Raw genomic sequence first — 22,969 nt, forward strand, 5'->3', positions numbered from 1 at the left:
TCTTCATGTTCTTTTCCTCTCTGCGGTGAAGGACTTTCTGAATAAAAAGAAGATTGTGACAGTGTTAATGGTATAGGAAATAAACCATCATAAATTTCTTTATGTTAATGAGGAACCATTTGTTTTTCACTCTGTTTTCTTCAGTAGCTTTCAGAACATTTTCACCTAAACCTTCGATTACTTGTTTTACTTGTTCGGTAGCATCGATAACATATCAACCATCTTTTTTGTATTTTTGTATTCTGCTTAAATCCATAGCTTTCTATTTCATTTATCTTTTTTAAAAACTTTTCGGTCACATTCTTCAAACGTTTATTGTAGGTAAAATAACATTAATGAATAATTTTTTAAATTTTTAATCTTTTTGATTAAAATTTATGTTTACTGTTTATTTTGTTATAAAATCAAGAGTAATAGCCGTTACCATTGTCTGTATTATATTTCTGAACTGACCATCTGGTTTTGTAGCCATGTCGATTGTAAAGAATTCAAGCATATTGTTTCAACATTTACCAAAAATGATTTTAAAAAACATGAAATTTTAAATCGTCCCCAACAAACTCATGAGAAATCTGTATAAATTTGTGTTTCCTTCCTGAAAATAATTAAAAAATCTGTGTTGTATTTGACTAATTGTTTTGGTATTATTGAATAAGTTCACAAGTAAAGACAATCTTTCTCTAAATACATCCTGATTTCCGATAACGAAGTCATCAAATACTACTACCAAATTATCTAGACATTGAGCTAATGGTGTAGTTTCACCATTCTATAAAATAAAAGGAGCATTTTTTCGTTGTACTTATCTTCAGTTTTTAGAGCTTTTATTATTTTTTAATATTTCTGTTGATCTAAACATTTTGAGAGAAATATACAAATGGTTAATTTTATTGAAATTCAACCTACCTGGAACTAAAATATATTTATCAATCACTAATATCATTTTCCAACATCCACTTAATCTTATGATTGTACATCGAATAGAATTTGTGAAAGTTTACAATGCTTATTTTTTACTTCTTTTCTGAAATTCTTATTTTTGGTTCCGAATCTCCCAGCTCCAAATACTGCAAAGAAAAATAATGAACTACATTGTGACAGAGAGACGATAGATTTTCCTGTAGGTAATATAATTCAAAAACAGTTAGAAATATTTTTTCATTCAAAAACTCGAAATATTCAAATTCTTGCTGTTTAAATTTTATATATTGTTACTATTAAGAGTTGTTAAGCTCTGTCTGGATAGAAAATAATTTAATATTGCAAGTGTACTAGAATTTAATAATCAAACTATTGAAACTAATGAAAATAGTGTTGCCAGCGATTTTCCTAAAATTATTACATTTTAATCAATAAATATAAATTATAGTCTAGGTGATGGAATGTTCGTTAAATATGCTAATAATTTTCAATGAGCAACTAATGTTGCTACTTAATTTGGAAGACAAATAATTTATGAACCACATTATTCTTTATATACTCCAGTTCAGAATTAATTCAAGGCTTAAAAATAGCTATAACTGATGAAAATACAATTTGATTGACTTTAATGTTGCTTGTGTAACAATTGTTTTAGTAATGTCTTAACAAATATCTTTAATGAGTCATGAACAAAATCGATAATTATCAGTTCTTCTCATTTCCTGTGAATTGAAAATGTAAAAAAAGATTACAAAAATTGAAATAAATATGGGTGATGGATGATGTTATGCAAAACATGCACAGTTATACATGAACTTAAGAATTGTTATAGCTATTCCTGATGGATCAGACTCAGACTATCTAACGTATGATGGAAAATTCAGTAAAAAATTAAAATTACGTAACAAAACTGTCTGATGTTGTAACCAGAAAGAAAGGTAATAATATTTTATCTAGAATTGAATATCCTTTCACGTTAACAACGTCTTTACTATATTTGACTGTATATGTTGCTGATAAAATAAGCATGGAAGGCAACCTTTTTAAAAATAAAAAATGAAGCACTTTATCCATTAGCAATGCTGGGAGTATTCTTTTCAAGATTATGAAGTAATTATGTGGCAGTGAGATTTAACTGTAGTCTGTAAAATGTTTTCTAGTTTCGGAGATACTATTCCTAAATGATCTGATTACAATGATTCAGGAGTTGAAATCAAAGATATAATTTCTAAGGAAGGAAAGGTTACTATTGAACCGATGGAAATTCGTGTAGCAATTGTTAAATATAAACATGAACAACATGAAAATTTTCTAAAAAAATCTGAAAATTCCAGTACCTTCTTATGAACTTGAAACTGTAGAAGTTGCAGGTGGTAATAAAAATTTTGAGTTTGATATCACTACTTTCAACAACTCCACAGAATTTGATATGACATAATTTGTATGTGTTACATTTCAAACAAAAAGAATAAAAAGAATCAGTTACTTGTCTCTTCATTATTCAATCATGTTTAAATACAGAATATACCTGATAAATGGAAGAAAGGTCCGACCAGGCACACGGGGGGGAGGGCTTTATTAGTTATTGGGAGCTCCAACGTTTGGCTGGTGATGGAGCCCCTTAGGAAAATAGCGGAAAGGTTGGGGAAGAAGGCCAGTGTTCACTCTATCTGCTTGCCAGGGGGTCTCGTCCGAGATGTGGAGGAGGCCCTGCCGGCGTCGATAGAGAGCACTGGGTGCACCCAACTGCAAATTGTTGCTCATGTTCATATCAATGACTTCTGCCGTCTGGGTTCAGAGGTCATCCTCAGTTCGTATGGGCGGTTGGCGGAAATGGTGAATGCGGAAAGCCTCGCTCGTGGGGTGGAATCAGAGCTAACCATTTGTAGGATCGTTCCCAGAACCGATCGCGGTCCTCTGGTTTGGAGCCGAGTGGAAGGCTTAAACCAGCGGCTCAGACGATTCTGCAGAGACCTGGGGTGCAAATTTCTCGACCTCTGCTATCGGGTGGAGAAATGTAGGGTTCCACTGAATAGGTCAGGCGTGCACTACACGCCGGAAGCGGCTACAAGGGTAGCGGAGTACGTGTGGAGTGCACATGGGGGTTTTTTAGGTTAGAGAATTCCCTACCTAGGCCCGACAAGATGCCTCCTGAGACGCAGCAAGGTAGGAGTGGGCAAAATGCAACAGGGAATAACAATATTAATGTGCTAATAGTAAACTGCAGGAGCGTCTATAAAAAGGTCCCAGAACTGCTCTCATTAATAAATGGTCACAACGCCCATATAGTACTAGGGACAGAAAGTTGGCTGAAACCAGACTTAAACAATAATGAAATCCTAAACTCAGATTGGAATGTATACCCCAGAGACAGGCTGGACAGTGAAGGGGATGCGTGTTTATAGCGATAAGAAGTGAAATAGTATCAAAGGAAATTGACGGAGATCCGAAATGTGAAATAATTTGGGTGAAACTCATGGTTAAAGCAATTTCACACATCGTAATTGGATGTCTCTATAGGCCCCCTGGCTCAGCAGCTGTTGTGGCTGAGAACATGAAGGATAATTTAGAAAATATTTCGAGTAGATTTCCCCACCATGTTACAGTTCTGGGTGGAGATTTTAATTTGCTGGATATAGACTGGGAGACTCAAACGTTCATAACGGGTGGCAGGGACAAAGAATCCAGTGAAATTTTTTTAAGTGCTTCATCTGAAAACTACCTTGAGCAGTTAAACAGAGAACAGACTCGTGGCGATAACATATTACACCATCTGGTGACAAACAGACCCAAACTATTTGAAACAGTTAACGCAGAACAGGGAATCAGCGATCATAAAGCGGTTACTGCATCAATGATTTCAGCCGCAAATAGACATATTAAAAAGGAAGAAAGATTTTGCTGTTTAGCAAAAGTTAGAAAAAGCAGATTACAGAGTACCTGACAGCTCAACACAAAAGTTTTGTCTCATGTACAGGTAGTGTTGAGGATCAGTGGACAAAGTTCAAAACCATCGTACAATTTGCATTAGATGAGTATGTGCCAAGCATGATCGTAAGAGATGGAAAAGAGCCACCGTGGTACACCAACCGAGTTAGAAAACTGCTGCAGAAGCAAAGGGAACTTTGCAGCAAACATAAACATAGCCAAAGCCTTGTAGACAAACAAAAATTACGCGAAGCGAAATGTAGTGTGAGGAGGGCTATGCGAGAGGCTTTCAATGAATTCGAAAGTAAAGTTCTATGTACTGACTTGGCAGAAAATCCTAAGAAATTTTGGTCCTATGTCAAAGCGGTAGGTGGATCAAAACAAAATGTCCAGACACTGTGTGACCAAAATGGTACTGAAGCAGAGGATGACAGACTAAAGGCCGAAATACTAAATGTCTTCTTCCAAAGCTGTTTCACAGAGGAAGACTGCACTGTGCTTCCTTCTCTAGATTGTCGCACAGTTGACAAAATGGTAGATATCGAAGTAGACGACAGAGGGATAGAGAAACAGTTAAAATCGTTCAAAAGAGGAAAGGCCGTTGGACCTGATGGGATAACAGTTCGATTTTACACAGAGTACGTGAAGGAACTTGCCCCTTTCTTGCAGCGGTGTACCTTTGGTCTCTAAAAGAGCGTAGTGTTCCAAAGGATTGGAAAAGGGCACAGGTCATCCCCGTTTTCAAGAAGGGACGTCGAACAGATGTGCAGAACTACAGACCTATATCTCTAACGTCGATCAGTTGTAGAATTTTGGAACACGTGTTATGTTCGAATATAATGACTTTTCTGGAGACTAGAAATCTACTCTGTAGGAATCAGCATGGGTTTAGAAAAAGATGATCGTGTGAAACCCAGCTCGCGCTATTCGTCCATGAGACTCAGAGGGCCATAGACACGGGTTCACAGGTAGATGCCGTGTTTCTTGATTTCCGTAAGGCGTTTGATACAGTTCCCCACAGTCGTTTAATTAACAAAGTAAGAGCATATGGACTGTCAGACCAATTGTGTGATTGGATTGAAGAGTTCCTAGATAACAGAATGCAGCATGTCATTATCAATGAAGAGAAGTCTTCCAAAGTAAGAGTGATTTCAGGTGTGCCGCAGGGGAGTGTCATAGGACCGTTGCTATTCACAATATACATAAATGACCTTGTGGATGAATTGGAAGTTCACTGAGGCTTTTTGCAGATGATGCTGTGGTGTATCGAGAGGTTGTAACAATGGAAAATTGTACTGAAATGCAGGAGGATCATCAGCGAATTGACACATGGTGCAGGGATTGGCAATTCAATCTTAATGTAGACAAGTGTAATGTGCTGCAAATACATAGAAAGATAGATCCTTTATCATTTAGCTACAAAATAGCAGGTCAGTAACTGGAAGCAGTTAATTCCATAATTTTTCTGGGAGTACACATTAGGAGTAATTTAAAATGGAATGATCATATAAAGTTGATCGTCGGTAAAGCAGATGCCAGACTGAGATTCATTGGAAAAATCCTAAGCAAATGCAATCCAAAAACAAAGGAATTAGGTTACAGTACGCTTGTTCGCCCACTGCTTGAGTACTGCTCAGCAGTTTGGGATCCGTAGCAGATAGGTTTGATAGAAGAGATAGAGAAGATCCAACGGAGAGCAGCGCGCTTCGTTACAGGATCATTTAGTAATCGCGAAAGCGTTATGGAGATGATAGATAAACTCCAGTGGAAGACTCTGCAGGAGAGACGCTCAATAGCTCGGTACGGGCTTTTGTTAAAGTTTCAAGAACATACCTTCACCGAAGTGTCAAGCAGTATATTGCTCCCTCCTACGTATATCTCACTAAGAGACCATGAGGATAAAATCAGAGACATTAGAGCCCACACAGAAGCATACTGACAATCCTTCTTTCCACGAACAATACGAGACTGGAATAGAAGGGAGAAGCGATAGAGGTACTCAGGGTACCCTCCGCCACACACCGTCAGGTGGCTTGCGGAGTATGGATGTAGATGTAGATGAACAGTGTGCTGAGAAACATATATTGGAGCCCTACGACGTAGCAGCGAATAACTTACCCTCTTGCTGGTCAGGACAGCACACCACGATGCGTTCGGCGACTGAAGTCATGGACAGACGCAATTTGTTATTAATGGCACATGCCTGAAAAATGCAAGTACACAGTCTGGCGTTTCGTTAATTCGGAACGCAGGTACTTTCCTATGAGCTTCTGCAACTCCAGTAGATTCCAGTGTGCAGGTGGAACCATTTGCTTTCTGCCAAACCAATTTGACTCTGTGCCATGATTATGCATGACGAAATATGTCAAATGTTTACACGGCCAATAAGTACATCCACGCATCACTCGTTGTGTGTATGATGCTAGAAGCATTACCTCTGAAGGTTCAGAAGGAGTCCACATGGCATACAAGCAAAGGACACAATTCTCACCATTTAGGTAGAGATCTGCAAGTCTTCATTAGCGAAGCGCCAGTACAAGTACGATCTTCCCCTTCTGTCCGCTTTCCTTCTCAGCTCGGTAGCAAACGCCCATTTACATCTTAGACTTCCCCACTTTAGCACAAGCCAATCACGAGCTGGAATGCTTCGTTCGATGCTCGGAGAGCGCCTCTTGCTCTGCCTACACGGTTTTGACTAGTCAGAGAGTTTAAAGTTAATTGGGAAAGAAGGAAAAAAATATTCAGCTTCGCAGCCTCTTTCCCACGCGTTTACGCCGTGTCTTTTGCTAAAAACATGACCAGGATAGAATCACACCCCTCCATAAAAGCTTGATATCTCCCCTGTTGTCTCCATTTCAAAGTTTCCAAAGAATGGCCATAAACTCGTTAAAAGCCTCATGCTTCGAAAAACATGTTTTGTAACAGAGTCTGAACGTCTGGGCACCAGTGACCTACGCCACGGAAATTTGCAAAATGATCACATTTGGTTTGTCAGCTTCCTGCCTAACAAGGGCCCAACCTCTGCTTTATTGCCAGTCTACAATGCGCTGCAGCAGTGACTTCTCGGATCTAGTCAGTCTACCTGGATGCAGCTTCTCTCGACCAGCGCCAACTAACATGTCTGGACAATGGGACCGCAGTACTCAGCAGTCCAGAAATGTTTCCACCCAGATTCCTCGGCCCATCGTCGCTCTTTTAAGGTAGTCGTTTAAAGTGACACCCTGTTCCTTTGAACACAGGTAAAGGTAACTTTTATTCCTTCCCTAGTGCATGCCAGCAAGAGCATCAACTACCGCTCACCATTTCTTCATCATGTATGAAGTCAAATCGAAATAAAGATCATATTACCTAAGAACATGAAGCGACATAACACTGAATCAGAAGTCAGGGTGCCCTGCAATCCCTCAAGCTTACATTGCATTTCTCGATTTTAAACGAGTCATATTATTAAAAGTGTTGTAGACATAAATCTATAGAATTTCGTAACTAATTATCCAATTACTGTCATCAATATGACTTGAAAAAAGTGTGGTACTTGTAAGTTCACAGAAAACGACTATGAAACTTTATGTGACTTTTAATGATAAAATTCCAAATGACACCATTGCATATGTACGTATGTATGGAAAGATAAATCTTAAAATTACAGAATATTAACTGAGAATTTTTAATTGCATACATGAATAAAAAAATAGAAAGAGTTAGAGAAATGTTAACTTCAAGTTTACATTTCCTTTTACAGAGGAAAGGTAGAGAAAATTAAAACAGAAAAAATTTAGTATGTCAGTTAGAAGATGAATTTTATTCATTAATTTTTTCTAAATAGCGCTTTTTTTATAGGTTATGTTACCAAGTTGAATTTTTAAAATCGGTTAATATGTGGCTGACAAATTGACAAATTTTGCATCTTGTACCTGCAAGTTATGCAACCCAACTTACTTCTGTGTACTGTAGGGAGCAATTTCTAAGGTGCTATGGTTCTATTGATAAATGCAATCTGAATTCAATGATCTCTAAAAAATAAAGAAGTTGCAACTAAAATAAATTCCAGACACCCAGGCATAAAGTTTCAATCATATGTGAATAACGTTTTGTGTGTCATATAGTACAGCTGATCAGTCTTATATGAACCAAACAGTACAGGAGCTGCATTTTCAGGTGTTACTCTGTACATACAGTAGTGGCATCTGTGCCAGTGAAATTAGCTCATACTTCTGTCATCAGGTGGTACTGATGTAGCTTGTTTTGTAATTCATATGGGTACTTAACTTACATTCCACATGATCAGTTCCTTTCTAAGTTTAATTTGAGTATTCTTATCCACACTTACATGTAACTTACACTCCATCTCTTTAAGTAAATTCAATAAATTGAAGAAAACAATTTATTTTCATATTCGAAATAGGCTCATAGAAACACCTTTTTTAGAATGTCCTTTGTCATTCACATTCCAACTATATATACAAACTGCAATCGAATGCGTTTGCTCCTGGAGTGCCCAGGCCCAGAGTTGGGCTGCCATCCAAGCAAATGGAATCATTGATCATGAAGTCGCTGCTGTCTGCTCAGATGTAAAAAGGCAGCTGCCATAAAGTCGCTGGAAATTGACTCGGCAGTAGACCTGGATTTCTTGTTGGATTTCGATAAAACCTAGAGGGTAAAATGAAATAAAGAATGTAACATCAAGGGAAAAACGTCCGAGTTTACTTCAGATGGCGCTGAAGGTTTTGCGCCTTTTGAGAATGATTTTTTATTTACATTAATTATAATTGCCCAGTTAAATAGTATTTACGTATCTGTTTCCTTAATTCGATTATTAATTTCTAGGTACTGTAATCTTTTACAGTAAAATACACGGAACTAGTGAGCCAGTATAATTGTAAGAAATTTTAGGTATGGAGTAAAATACATAAAAAGGAAAATTGTTTTGTTTACTTTCTTACATTAACCTTTTTTTAGCAAATATTCAATTTATTTTCTTATACACACCTTTTATCAGAAAATATTAAATGTCTTTTATTATGAACACCTTCTAGTCTTCCCTTGCTTCCTTCTTCCATTATTTGTCCACATTAAACAATGTCTGGCCCATGTAATTAATAAGCAATGTCTTTTTTAAATATTTGAGAAGAGTGAAGATTACAATATACTTTTATGATTACTTAGCTTGTCATGTTGAGATGGTTCCGGTTCTTCTTGTCTACTGATCTCATTATTGAAGCTGAAAATCTCACATCTGTCTTCACAGTAGGTTTGAATAAATGAATTTGAAAATTCTTATTGCAGCAGTTTTTACATAATTATGTTTACTCAGATATTAGTATATTATACAGTATAATGATTTTTCACATTAACAAACCTGAAATTACATTTTTTGTATAAAAATAATAAAATACATACAATCACATCACAGGCAAGCTCATAACTCTCTCACTTATCAGAAATAACAATATTCCAAAGGGTTTACAATTTTTCTTAACAAATGGCTACTAGTTTTCGTTACATTATTAATGACAAATATTATTTTATCAACTAGAAATAAACGTAATAAACACTACAGGATCATGTAATAAATAATACAAATTTTAAGTGTGCAGATAATTCATAATTTCAAACCCAACTAAAAAAATAATATTAACTGTAGATTCAGAACTAGCGTTTATCGATTATAATATCAAACTAAAATATTTTATAAAATAATTACTTTTCATAAATTTTAGCCTGAAATATAACATACAAAATAAAGTATAACATACTGAGCATAAAATTATATGAAGGTTTTCAGAAAAGCAACTGAGATAATACTGACCACTCCAAAATTCGACAAATAATACTGGTATTAACAACTACTATTGAGGAAAAGTAATGCTAGAGGAGGATATACCATTAAAATCTTTTGTGACAAAAAAATAACTTTTTGTAATAAGTGAATGTGATAAGAAAAGTTATTCATTTCTCCTTAATTTTCCAAGTAATTTGTAATAAATTAGGTGTTTTTAACGAAAAATAAGTGTTTTAGGCCTGAAAATTGACTATATGGTAGAAATAAGTGTAGATTCTAGGTAATTATTTTACAAGATATGAACTTCTTGACCTAGGTTACCTAGAAGCTACATTTATCTTCTATTTATGATTCAGGAAATAAATTTATTTTAAATATATGAGAACAGTTATTCCAACTGAGAATTATTCCTGTTAGGTACATGTACCAATTATCCAAAAATACATACTTCAAGGTGTACATTTTCTAAAAGAAACAGTTGATTTCAGCAGAGAAAAGCAAAACAGGCTAAATCTGATGCACTTCAGAGCATGTCTGCCACCATCTTTAAATATGATGACAGCCAAAGTTCATCAAAAGTAACTGATTCCCACACTGATGAAAAACTGATTCAGGTGATATCAGTTCATCTTCAGAAGAAAACAGATACAATACAGAAATGCTGATAACCGATGAAGACAGCAAATCAGACGAAAATACTAAAAATGACTGATAATATTGATAGCATACCCATTAGTGACAATGTTTGCATTGTGATCACGAAAAAAGGAAGGGAACATTTCTAGAAGGGGCATTTGACACTGTATCTAGGCACAGATAAAAAAACTAAAGCTGATTTGTGGTATCTTTCCAAAGAATGTTTTTTTAGGTGACAGTTAATTCTGAAAAAGAAATATACATTCTTGGATTGTTAACTCTAATATTACTAATAACCTCTCCTGTTTATGCTGTCGTTTATTTGCAGCCATCAGTATAACTAGTACAAGATCTACACTTATGATTGGATTTCGGAAGTTGTGGAAACAGATTCCTAAAGTTTCTGAACATGTAACTACAAATGAACATCTGGAAAATCATGAAAAGTGGAACCCTTGCAAATGAGCCCAAAATTGCATAAAACAATAGATGACGCAGCCTTGCAATTATTGAATACTGAATAACTGGATTGGAACATGATTTCTCTTGATTATCAGATATAGCTTTGTTTCTGACTGAATGAAACCTAGCATTCTGTGGAAACGATGAAGGATGAGGCTTTACAAATACAAGCAAATACTTAGAACTAATGAAACTACTGTCATAGTATGATATTGAAAGAACACATCTAGAACTTGAAACATGGTAAATTACAAAAAGTATCATCTTTGTCACCAGAAGAAAAGAATTGCAGCAGGCTAGACCACCACCTCTGAGTGTAATGCAGTGTCGTGTAGTGTCACAAGTGCTTGAGTCTAGCTAATGCTTTAGGGATAACACTACTGAAAGGTTAAATTCGACAGATCTTGTTATCCACTGATAAGATCGTCCTTTCTGTTCAATTGAATTACTTTGAAAATTGTTTTCTTTGCCGACTGTTGCATTTCATACATCTGATGCCCTGGTAATAACACACATGGTAATTGATTGAATAGTTCTGATTCATGTCTAATTCAAAAGAATGAATTTATGAATAATTTAGCAAACCAGATAAAACCTAAGCTTATCAACAAAATTAAATCTGAAATGTGTTTAGTAGCACAGCTGACATTTCACATACTGATCAAGCATTTGAAGTGATTTGCTTTGTGAAAGCTGGTAATAGAGAAATGTGAGTAAAAAGAAGTAGTGCTTGAATTTTTTCTTATTAAAAGAAAAAAGACCTTGATACAAGTGATGAAGTTCTTAAAAAGCTTGAAAATGATTGTTAAGATATGTGACATGTTGTCCCCAGGTTATGATGATGCATCTATTATGAATGGCATATAAAGAGAAATACAAGCTGTTATTTAAGCAAAAAACAATAAATTATTTTTCTTGAATAGATTGATCTTTCAGCTAATTACTGTGGCCAACACTCATTTGCTGAAATATATCTAGTGTAACACTTTTTGGAACAGTAGAAACCATTTTTACATTTTTTGCTTTCATTGGCTACTGGGGTGTTCTTATTAAACACAGTAAAGCACCTGTTGGAAGACTTTTGACAATGTGTTGGTTTGCTCATTATGCTGCAGTAAAAGATCTGGCCAAAAATTCTGATGGGGTTGTCACTGCAAATTACGAACTAGGTTCTGCACAGAATGGCTGCTCTGCATAATTTAACATTTCTTTGCTATCTTTACTTTTGGAATGGAGTAAGAGAAGTTAAGTGTACTGAGGTTGGATTGCAAAGTAAAGGCTTGAGTCTCGATCAGTTACCTATAACAATAGAAGCAAAATCCCTTCATACTGAACAAAGACGAGGTGATATTGTTGAAGAGGCAGTACGTCATGCTGGAAAAACGTTCCTATAAAAAGACTAATTCGTCGTAAGAATTGGCCACCAATGCAGATCTAATACTGAGGGCACAACATCAAAATGATATGTTGTAATCTCTTGACTCATTCAGTATTGAACACTGAACCAGATCAAAGTCGATTAAAAATGTCGCCTCATTGTTCGAGGTTGTGCAGCTAAATACTTTCCTTTGGCAAACACTGTGGAGTTGAAATTAGCTGTTTCAAAATTTACTGATTTTTACGATGAGGTGTCAATAGCAGAATGCCTCTTTCTGATTCCTAGGCTGAGAAGATTTTCAAAAGCAGAAAATGTTATATTTTCTGGTTGGGCATGTGTACACTTTTTGAAATTAATCATGGAATGGAATTATACAGACTCTCCTACAGGCCTTGTGTTCGCTCTATATTATTTATGACGATTTGCATATCAGCTGCTTCATGTGAGAGGAGCTTTACTAAATTAAAGTTATTTAGAAACTACTTACAAAATGAGAACAATGAGGTTAAATAATCTTACCATATTCACTATAGAACATAAGGCAAAACAAAATATTAATACTGAAGATTTGCTTTCAGAACTTGCATTTGTTAAAGTTAGAAAGATATTTTAAATGTTTGTATCTCACTTTAGCAGTTAGTCTTATGAAGAACGTGTAGTGTATACTACTGTATTATACTATATATGAATAAGACATAATAAAAGAATATTATCATATTATGTATTGTAATTTGATAATTAATGCTAATGACTTTTATTGCATATTTAAAATCATGCTTGACGTATTTCCAGTTTAATCGATTTTTAGAATTTTTATTTGTAACACTGATATCCATTCCCTGTTGCCGTTTACAGCTATTACACCACTGTATACAGTGTAGCTACCACTGCATGATGACTTACTTGCCACAATCTTCCTCTTTTCTCATAAATATGCCATGACAATGGTCCATAATTTCATTTGGCAGTCTTTGTCTCTCTGAAAAGTTCCAGCAGTTCTAGCCAGCATGTCATGTTTTTGTTACTATTTTTGTATTCCTTGTTTCTAATGTTCCACAAACATTCCTCCATCTGGTACAATGAAAAATTATTGCAATTTTACAATTTACTCTCTTGTCCACTCCATTTTTTCCCTGAAAAACTTGATAACGCTGCTATTAAACAACAGAGACAATAGTTTCCTGTGGCAACTCGCCAGTAATATTGTTTCCTTTGACCTGTGTCGACACTACTACAGACAGATTTATTCATTTATTTGTTTATTTGTCCATCTGTAGAACAATATACATTTTATAGATGTCATCAAATGTTTGTACAATATTTCTCATTAAAATAAACATTCCTCTTACAGTATTTACAATTTCAGTACTTAGTTCTACTTTCCTAATCATGTTATACATTGTTACATAGAATGACGTTCATGAACATTAATTTACTGTCTATAGTTATTATAAATATTCATATACAGTAGTAGCTATTAATTAGTAGGGGTATTTGGTGTTAACTGAACCTTGAAATTAATTAGACCATCATATTAATTAACAATTCGAGAGGAAAAAGTACGATTTTGTACCATAAAGTTGGTAGTGCTATTTGAAGTTATATGGCAGCTGTGTGTTAGCTACATTCGTAGACATATATAAAAAAAATGTGAAATCCAGTGGTAAGAGCACTTTTTTCTCACATCTAACAAATTCAACTAAAATTTTAATTGTCGATTGTAAACAATTTCATTTCCTTGAGTTAAATTAAGCTTTTATTGGTTTAGGATATTACATGAAATATAAGGTGTGCAAAGAGCCATTTCCCACTATTTTGAATATGTTTGATAAAGTGAAAGTGAGGTTAACTGGAACAATCAAGTTTGGGGTTGGGTGGACCAGTTCTGTTAACCCAAGAAAGCTGCTAATGAATGAGTATAATGAATACCTTCACACAAGCCCCTTCCGTTGTCCCCAGAATTATCATATAAGACACTGCAGCATTGTAGGTGTGACATAACTTTTGTCTTTTTCTGTCTCCAAGATCTTGAATGTCTTCAGTAGTCGGTAGTATTGAGCCTATCACTTCAAACATATTTACTAACCAAGAATTTTTTGTCACCTATGCAATGGACCAACCACTACCAACTCAGCAACAAACAGTCGATGACACACTAGCAGAAGATGTTAGCACACCTGCAGATAATAATGTGGAGAATATTGTACGTCAGATAAGATCAGCAAACAGAATTAAACATCCTGTTCAAATTTGGCCATTTTCTAAGATTGATGGAAGGAAAACACCAAGAGGTTGAAAGAAATGAAAATAAACTATCCTTACCAGTACACCAGTTAAACAGCAATCAGATGCAGCAGCAAAGGACAGAACATCAAAGCAGTTGCCACAAAAGCATACATTTAATGACGAAAAGTCTTGAGTCAAACAGCAAATATTGGGAGAGATCAGGAGCAACTATCAAGATGCTGCTTATGTCCAGTACACAGATTCCTCTGATACTGAATTACAAACAAGTAGTCACGAAAACGTTGAAACATTAATATATTTCGTTTCTGATAAGTGATTTACTGCTGGCCTTCTAGAAATATGTGTGATTTCAACTCTTTGCCGAGGATTTTCTTAATATGATTTAAAAAAATTCTGTGCCATAGCCCTTATTCCTAATGATTCTAATATGTGTAAAAAAATCTGTGGTCTATAACATCAAATGCCCATGATAGATAAAAAAAAAGAAAAGAAAAGAAATGCCTGTTCCACTGTCGCCCTTGTCTAGTGCTTTGAGCACAGCTTTAGTAAACGGTTCTAGCACTGAGCAAGTATCTCTAGTGAGCCTGAAACTAAATAGTTCATTTCAGAGATGATTGTGTTTATTTAAATACTTCATTACTCTGTCTTTCATTATGGTTTCTATTGATTTGGAAATTTAAGATAACAAAGAAATTGGTCTGTAGCATCCTACATTTTCTGCATCACCATTTTTTAGTATTGGTATTACTTTTACTTGTTTCAGGTATTCAGGGAAGCATTCAAATCTGACAAATTTATTCATTATTATTGTTAATGGAGTTTGATGTTGTTCATACATTTATTAAGGACACTGACTGGGATTTCGTCTAATTCTGTGGATCTTTTAGTGTTTAATTGGTGTATTACCTGGCCACCCTTTCATTTTTGCTGGAAAGAGCATGACTGAGTGTGGTGGTTGGTTCTGTTGGCATAGAACATGGGTGTCTGGAAATTTGTCTCGCAGTTTCTTAGCAATGCTGATGAAGTATTCGTTCAGGAAGTTTGCTAGTTCCTTTGAGTTGCACATTTAAACATTTTTGCTTTTAATATGTGTTTCCAGATTTTTTCCAAGATTTGCTGTTTGATTATTTTCTAGATTACTATGTTTTTGTTGCTGTTTGGAATTGTTTGCAGCTATCAATACATTTCTATAAGTTTTCTGTAATTTTTGTAAAATTTTGAAAAAGCTGCTTCAGTCTGGCTATTTCCAATGGATGTGAGATATCTTAAGGTTTCAAATAATTTTTTTATGTCTCTGGTCACCTATATGTTTTTTGAAGCTCCAATGGAATGCAGTGTATTGGAAAATGGTTCCTCAAATTTTAGTTTCAATATTGTCCTCAACCTCACCCCCCCTCATGAACCATGCACCTTGCCGTTGGTGGGGAGGCTTGCGTGCCTCAGCGATACAGATAGCCGTACGGTAGGTGCAACCACAACGGAGGGGTATCTGTTGAGTGGCCAGACAAACGTGTGGTTCCTGAAGAGGGGCAGTAGCCTTTTCAGTAGCTGTAGGGGCAACAATCTGGATGATTAACTGATGTGGACTTGTAACAATAACCAAAGCGACCTTGCTGTGCTGGTACTGCAAACGCCATAAAGCAAGTGGGAAACTACAGCCGTAATTTTTCACGAGGGCATGCAGCTTTACTGTATGATTAAATGATGATGGCATCCTCTTGGGTAAAATATTCCAGAGGTAAAATAGTCCCCCATTCGGATCTCCGGGTGGGGACTACTCAAGAGGATGTCGTTATCAGGAGAAAGAAAACTGGCGTTCTACGGATCGGAGCGTGGAATGTCAGATCACTTAATCAGGCAGGTAGGTTAGAACATTTAAAAAGGGAAATGGATAGGTTAAAGTTAGATATAGTGGGAATCAGTGAAGTTCGGTGGCAGGAGGAACAAGACTTCTGGTCAGGTGAATACAGGGTTATAAACACAAAATCAAAAAGGGGTAATGCAGGAGTATGTTTAATAATGAATAGAAAAATAGGAATGCGGGCAAGCTACTACAAACAGCATAGTGAACGCATTATTGTGGCCAAGATAGATAGGAAGCCCACACCTACTACAGTAGTACAAGTTTATATGCCAACTAGCTCTGCAGATGACGAAGAAATTGAAGAAATGTATGATGAAATAAAAGAAATTATTCAGATAGTGAAGGGTGATGATAATTTAATAGTCATGGGTGACTGGAATTCGGTAGTAGGGAAAGGCAGAGAAGGAAACGTAGTAGGTGAATATGGATTGGGGAAAAGAAATGAAAGAGGAAGCCTAATTTTGCACAGAACACAATTTAATATTTAATCATAGTTAACACTTGGTTCAAGAATCATAAAAGAAGGCTGTATACATGGAAGAAGCCTGGAGACATTGACAGGTTTCAGATAGATTATATAATGGTAAGACAGAGATTTAAGAACCAGGTTTTAAATTGTAAGACATTTCCAGGGGCAAATGTGGACTCTGACCACAATCTATTGGTTATGACCTGTAGATTAAAGCTGAAGAAACTGCAAAAAGGTGGGATTTAAGGAGATGGGACCTGGATAAACTGAAAGAACCAGAGGTTTTACAGAGTTTCAGGGAGAGCATAAGGGAACAATTGACAGGAATGGGGGAGAGAAATACAGTAGAAGAAGAATGGGTAGCTTTGAGGGATGAAGTAGTGAAGGCAGCACAGGATCAAGTAGGTAAAAAGACGAGGGCTAGTAGAAGTCCTTGGGTAACAGAAGAAATATTGAATTTAATTGATGAAAGGAGAAAATATAAAAATGCAGTAAATGAAGCAGACAAAAAGGAATACAAACGTCTCAAAAATGAGATCGACAGGAAGTGCAAAATGGCTAAGCAGGGATGGCTAGAGGACAAATGTAAGGATGTAGAGGCTTATCTCACTAGGGGTAAGGTAGATACTGCCTACAGGAAAATGAAAGAGACCTTTGGAGATAAGAGAACCACTTTTATGAACATCAAGATCTCAGATGGAAACCCAGTTCTAAGCAAAGAAGGGAAAGCAGAAAGGTGGAAGGAGTATATAGAGGGTCTATACAAGGGCGATGTACTTGAGGACAATATTATGGAAATGGAAGAGGATGTAAGTGGAGATGAAATGGGAGATACGATACTGCGTGAAAAATATGACAGAGCACTGAAAGGCCTGAGTCGAAACAAGGCCCCGGGAGTAGACAACATTCCATTGGAACTACTGACAGCCTTGGGAGAGCCAGTCCTGACAAAACTCTACCATCTTGTGAGCAAGATGTATGAGACAGACGAAATCCCCTCAGACTTCAAGAAGAGGAGGAGGAAGCCCTGTCGTCATCCGAATGGAAACCTACTGCTTTTTCCGCTATGTGGACGACACATTCGTCATCTGGCCACATGGTATGGATAAACTCCTTGACTTCCTGACACATCTAAACTCCACACACCCCAACATCAAATTCACTATGGAGACGTCTTGGTCAAGAGAAGGGCTGACGGCACCCTAGGTCATGAGGTGTATCGGAAGACAACGCACACGGATCTGTATTTGCACACAGACAGCTGCCACCACCCTTCATAGAGGAATGGGGTACTTAAAACTATAGTACATAGGACGTGCACTAACTCTGACGCAGAAAGTCTACCCTAGGAATTGGAACATTGAGAACTGTATTTCGAAAAAATGGGTACTCAGAGTGGCAGATTCAACGTGCTCTCCGTCTGACCACTACAGCACAACCTGTGGAGATGGATGAAATCACGAGGGAGGAAGTAGGCACTGCGTTTATTCCATATACAGGCGCACTCTCAGGGAAAATAGTCCGCATTTTGAAGAAACACCGGGTCGGAACTGTGTTTTGTCCTCCGAATAAAACTCGTACATTGGAGGGGAGCGCCAAAGATGACCTCGGTTTGAGGAAAGCCGGCGTGTACCAGTTTCCATGTCAATGTGGCAAGTCGTATATTGGTCAGACGAGGCGTACCGTCGAGGATCGATGCCGTGAACACCAGAGACACACTCGACTGATGTATCCGAGCAAGTCGGTGGTCGCTGAACATTGTTTGTCGGAAAATCACGCTAAGGAGTATGAACGCACTAGGATTCTGGTACAGACGGAAAGATACTGGGACAGCGTTGTTAGAGAGGGCATCGAAATTCGCACCAACGACGACCTCATACCGTGAATTTGGCTATAATCTTAGCAAGGCTTGGGAACCAGCGATTGGGCTAATCAAGAGTAATTCGAGCAAACGTATAGTTGTGACGACCACGGCTGACAGAGCCATCACACCGACGTCATCTCAGACGCCGTCGCAATCTGTTCCACCTCGCGACCGTGGCGCGGATGGAATGCGCCGCGGGCGGAGGGTATTTAAATCGGCCGCCGCCGCGACCGATGCCAGTTCCCCCTGAGCAACCATAGCGTACGGATCTCCGTACCGGCACGTTCACAGGAGCTCAGAGAGGACGGAACACTCCCGTAACCGGCTCATCCGTGGACTGGGCCAACAACCACATCACAGGCCAACCACGCGCTTGCCTGACCTGCTGAGGGATTAAGTTTTACTAATCCCCCAGCAGAGTGTGTTACTTTTTCTCTTACAGGTCACACCAGCATGGAAAATTCGACATGTGTGTTAATATATTTTTCTTTTCTCTTCCACAGGAACCGCAGGAATGACAAATCTGTCTAGACTGCACCATTCTCGAGCCAAGGATCGGCTCGTCTTTACAGCGTCAGCGTCAGAGCGTCAGCGTCAACAGGAGCTCAGTCCGTCAGTTCACCTGATGGCGACATGTATGATCGCCGAAATATTGTGCCCGTTGGACACTGTAGACCGGCAGTACACCAGTGGATATTTTGATTAATAAGTTTTCTATTTTATTGTACTGCACATATCACTTGCAGTTGATTCCTCTTCTTCTGTCGGTGGCTTTTCTGTACAGATGTTGCTGTGACTGCAGAAGGGCTTGCAGTTGTTTCCTCTTCTTCTGTTGGTGGTGTTTCAGTCTGACTGTTGTTGTTGAGTGCAGATGGTTATGCAATGACATGTTTCCTTGTTTGAAACATTTGAAAACACGTCTCCTAACAGTATCCACATCAAATAGCTAGAAAAATGTTCTGTAACATGTTTCAAGCTCAGTGTCAACGCGTCATAGAGTACAGCTTCAATTGTTGCAGGTAAAACGAGCAGCAGCAATGATATATTCTTGCTTGTCACAATTATTTGGGTGTTAATTTTCGGATACGCCGCGATTCCCGGTGGTGTAGTAAGCCATCAACCTAAGCATACAGGTAAACTGCTGTGGGTGGAACAGAGGCAATCATGTTTATGCAGTGATCTGTGTTAGTATGGAGATCACTGTGTTTATAGTATTGCTTTTCACAAATACTTTGTAGTTTGTTTGGAATATGTCGCGATTTTCGAGGGTCTAGTCAGGTAGGAACATAAGATGGCTCTGAGCACTACGGGACTTAACATCTATGGTCATCAGTCCCCTAGAACTCAGAACTACTTAAACCTAACTAACCTAAGGACAACACAACACCCAGCCATCACGTAGGAACATAAGAACACAACTTAAATAGTGACAAATATTTACCTGCGATCGACACAATGGTTTCGTAATTTTGTCGGTCACACACGATCGGAGAGACGTCATGTGACCTTTATCAGATTTCAGCCAAGTGCCAGGCGTATTTCCGAATGTTAGTCATTCGTCGATATGCGTCCCTCTCTCGATAGAAATGGCATTGCTACTTTTTTCTCACGCCTCTATTCGCTGCAGTTCATCATTCATGTGTGTGTTGTAGAGATGGGCAGACTGAAACACATAACTGTTTGGAAACAAATGAAACAGTACAGTGTAATGTTTCGAAACAGTGAAACAGTTTGTGTTTTGTAATCTAATAAACCTACACGTTTTATCATCTTCAATGTCTACTGTATACGTATGTTCATATAAACACAAATGAGGTGCGAAAGCGCTAATCATGTCGCAGAAAGTATGACACTATCACTTAGGCGTCCTGGCAGTTTCGTATTTCCTGCAGCAAATGCGCTGGTTTCGTGTCGTGTGACTTTCATACTTTTCAATTGGCTGAGGACAGCCATAGATGATGACGGAAGAACCACCACGAACGAAACTAGAAGTGGGAGCAAACTGCAGAAACAACGGATATGCTACTGGGATTCCCACATTCTGTCAGTATGGGTAATATACCCATCCTGCTAATTTCCATGCACACAAAGGGAATCATTGTGGATAATAGGCACAGTGACTATAGACTCACAAATAACGGCAAATAATTCGAATAAACAACAAAATATAACAGAAAAAAATTTTGTCTTGCAAGGTGTTTCGAACCGTTACTACAAATTCACCATGCTTCCCAGCCCTTCCCGTTCACCAATACACTATTAGTCATATGTCAAACAGATTGCTTGCAATTATACCCACATCAAATTTATGTATATGTCTAATAACTGTCACTCTATACCTTTTGTTATTCAAAATGTTGTAGCCTTACTTGCGTTTCTTAATATGAGTACTGTACGTGAACAGATAAGCGTATGTTATAAAAAAGTGTAATCTAACTGAATGAGATCACATATTTATTATTTTGAATGTGAGTAGTATGCGTAGTTTTATTGTTTGGTTAGTGTTTATAAAACAGATGTTACGCCATTTCGGAATAGGAGAGTCAGCTAGAAATGAAGCTTTATTTTCGGATATCTTAAGCTTCATGCTATTGCTTGTCAAAAAGATTTCGACACTCTTGAAAGTGTTTCATGAAGTTGTATGTTGTTTCAGTATCTGTGCCGAGCCCGAATCTTGTCCGACACGGAGCGGAATGAAACATCACTGTTTCGATACAATTAGTCCGTTCCAAGCACAGCCTTATTTTGAAAGAACGATACAGTTTCTGTGTCTGGCTCGAGATCGAATCTGGTCCGGTTATCCGAGACAAGGGCGGAATGAAACACCACTGTTTCGAAACAGTGAACCGCAGCCGTTCCGAAACACTGAAACAATTCCACGTATCGATACACTGTATCGAAACAAGGAAACAGTGGCCAAGTCTTGTGTGTTGAATGTTTGAAAGTCGGCGCGCAAACATAGTGTCAGACGATTTGTTTTGTTATGTGAAGGACTGTTGAAGTAGGAGAATGAAACAAATACGAATTTTATGAATGTACTAGGCAAATCTACTACAAATTTTATAGAACATTATATACCCAAAGACGACGTTATTTCTGTTTCTGTCGTATTCGAAGATCGACGTTAATTTGCAATTAGGATTTGTAATTCAGTCAAAATCAGTATGGAAACCGTTCTGCCTCACGTTCCAATGACTGTGGAAGTGTTGTCGCTTGTTAATGATCTAGATAATTGGTCTAATGTCAATGTCAGAGTTATTGGACGTTTTGTGAGGACTGTAAATGGACTGTACTGTTTAGAAAGTGTGTTAGAGCCGGATGGGCCGTATAGAATAAACCTGAATGTAGAACTTTTGCCAAAATATCCACTGATAAACGATGTAATTCAAGTTTTTGGTGAATTACGGTCGACAACGCATGTATTCCTGGTTGCCAAGTTCTTCAGGTACATGAACATTGTTGACTTGGAGAAATATATAGATAGCCTACAATGTCAGTCGAACTTCGTGCCACATTTTATAAAAAAGTAATGTCTCATGTTTTGGGTTACTAGTAAGGTTTCATCATGCGAAGAGAGTTTTTAAAGTGTAATATTAATGTGAGGAGCTAATGAAGTACAGGCTATAGACGAGAGCACTCGCACCTGCCCAAAAATTGCATTTTCTGTTATCCTTAAATTGTTTCTTGGTAATTTATCTCGTACATGTGTTTTCCTGTCATAATAATGTAAGGAGAGCAGCAATGTATATTAGTCTGGTTGTTTTCTTAGGATAATAAACTTGAATAAGAAATACACAATAGAGATTCCTGTGAAACCTGTATGTGAAAGTAATCTGTGCCCCTTAGTATGGATCACAAGTTTGATTGATTGTGTGACACTTTTTGTAACCTCTTATCATGTGTAGAAATTCAGTAACACTGTAAGTTAAGATCATTAATCAGTTTCAACAATTTTTCCTGTGCATTTCTCTGTGATGAGTATGTTAGTTACGTAGTGAAAAAGGATTAGTTTGTCACATTGCTTACTAGTTTTCATCCTACGAAAAAATGGTGCATTAAGAGACCCAGAGATTTTACTCTGCAGAGTGGGGAATAATCACTGCGCTAGGTGTATCAAGGTATTCAAATTGGGTCCACTCTTTTTCTTATTTATAGATGATCTGCCATCATATATCCAAGAAGCAGGAATAATTCTCTTTGCTGGTGATGCAAGTATTGCAATCAAGACTAATGGAGAATATTGAGCACTTGAATATTTAAATAAGTGGTTTTCTGCAAATGAACTGTTAATGAACTTGGATAACACACAGAAGATACTTAAAATTCTGTGCTACACAAGGGCTGATCACACCATTTGAAACAATGTGAGATTAAATCAGTATTCTAAATTCTTAGGTGTTTATCGAAGAACATGAACG

General features: G+C 37.3%; 1 protein-coding gene across 1 annotated transcript; it reads left to right on the forward strand.

Moving 5' to 3' along the window:
- The first annotated feature begins 21,392 nt into the window (after nucleotides 1-21,392).
- On the forward strand, nucleotides 21,393-22,504 carry LOC126272456 (uncharacterized). Its single transcript, XM_049975334.1, has one exon. The coding sequence runs from the start codon at nucleotides 21,716-21,718 to the stop codon at nucleotides 22,079-22,081; it is 366 nt and encodes a 121-aa protein (XP_049831291.1). The 5' UTR covers nucleotides 21,393-21,715; the 3' UTR covers nucleotides 22,082-22,504.
- The last annotated feature ends 465 nt before the right edge of the window (nucleotides 22,505-22,969 follow it).

This window comes from Schistocerca gregaria, chromosome 5 (genome assembly GCF_023897955.1).
Source record: "Schistocerca gregaria isolate iqSchGreg1 chromosome 5, iqSchGreg1.2, whole genome shotgun sequence".
In the NCBI taxonomy this organism is placed as follows: Eukaryota; Metazoa; Arthropoda; class Insecta; order Orthoptera; family Acrididae; genus Schistocerca; species Schistocerca gregaria.

Excerpts from the sequence above, each read along its gene's own strand:
- LOC126272456 (XM_049975334.1), top strand. The coding sequence starts at position 21,716 with ATGGAAACCGTTCTGCCTCACGTTCCAATGACTGTGGAAGTGTTGTCG.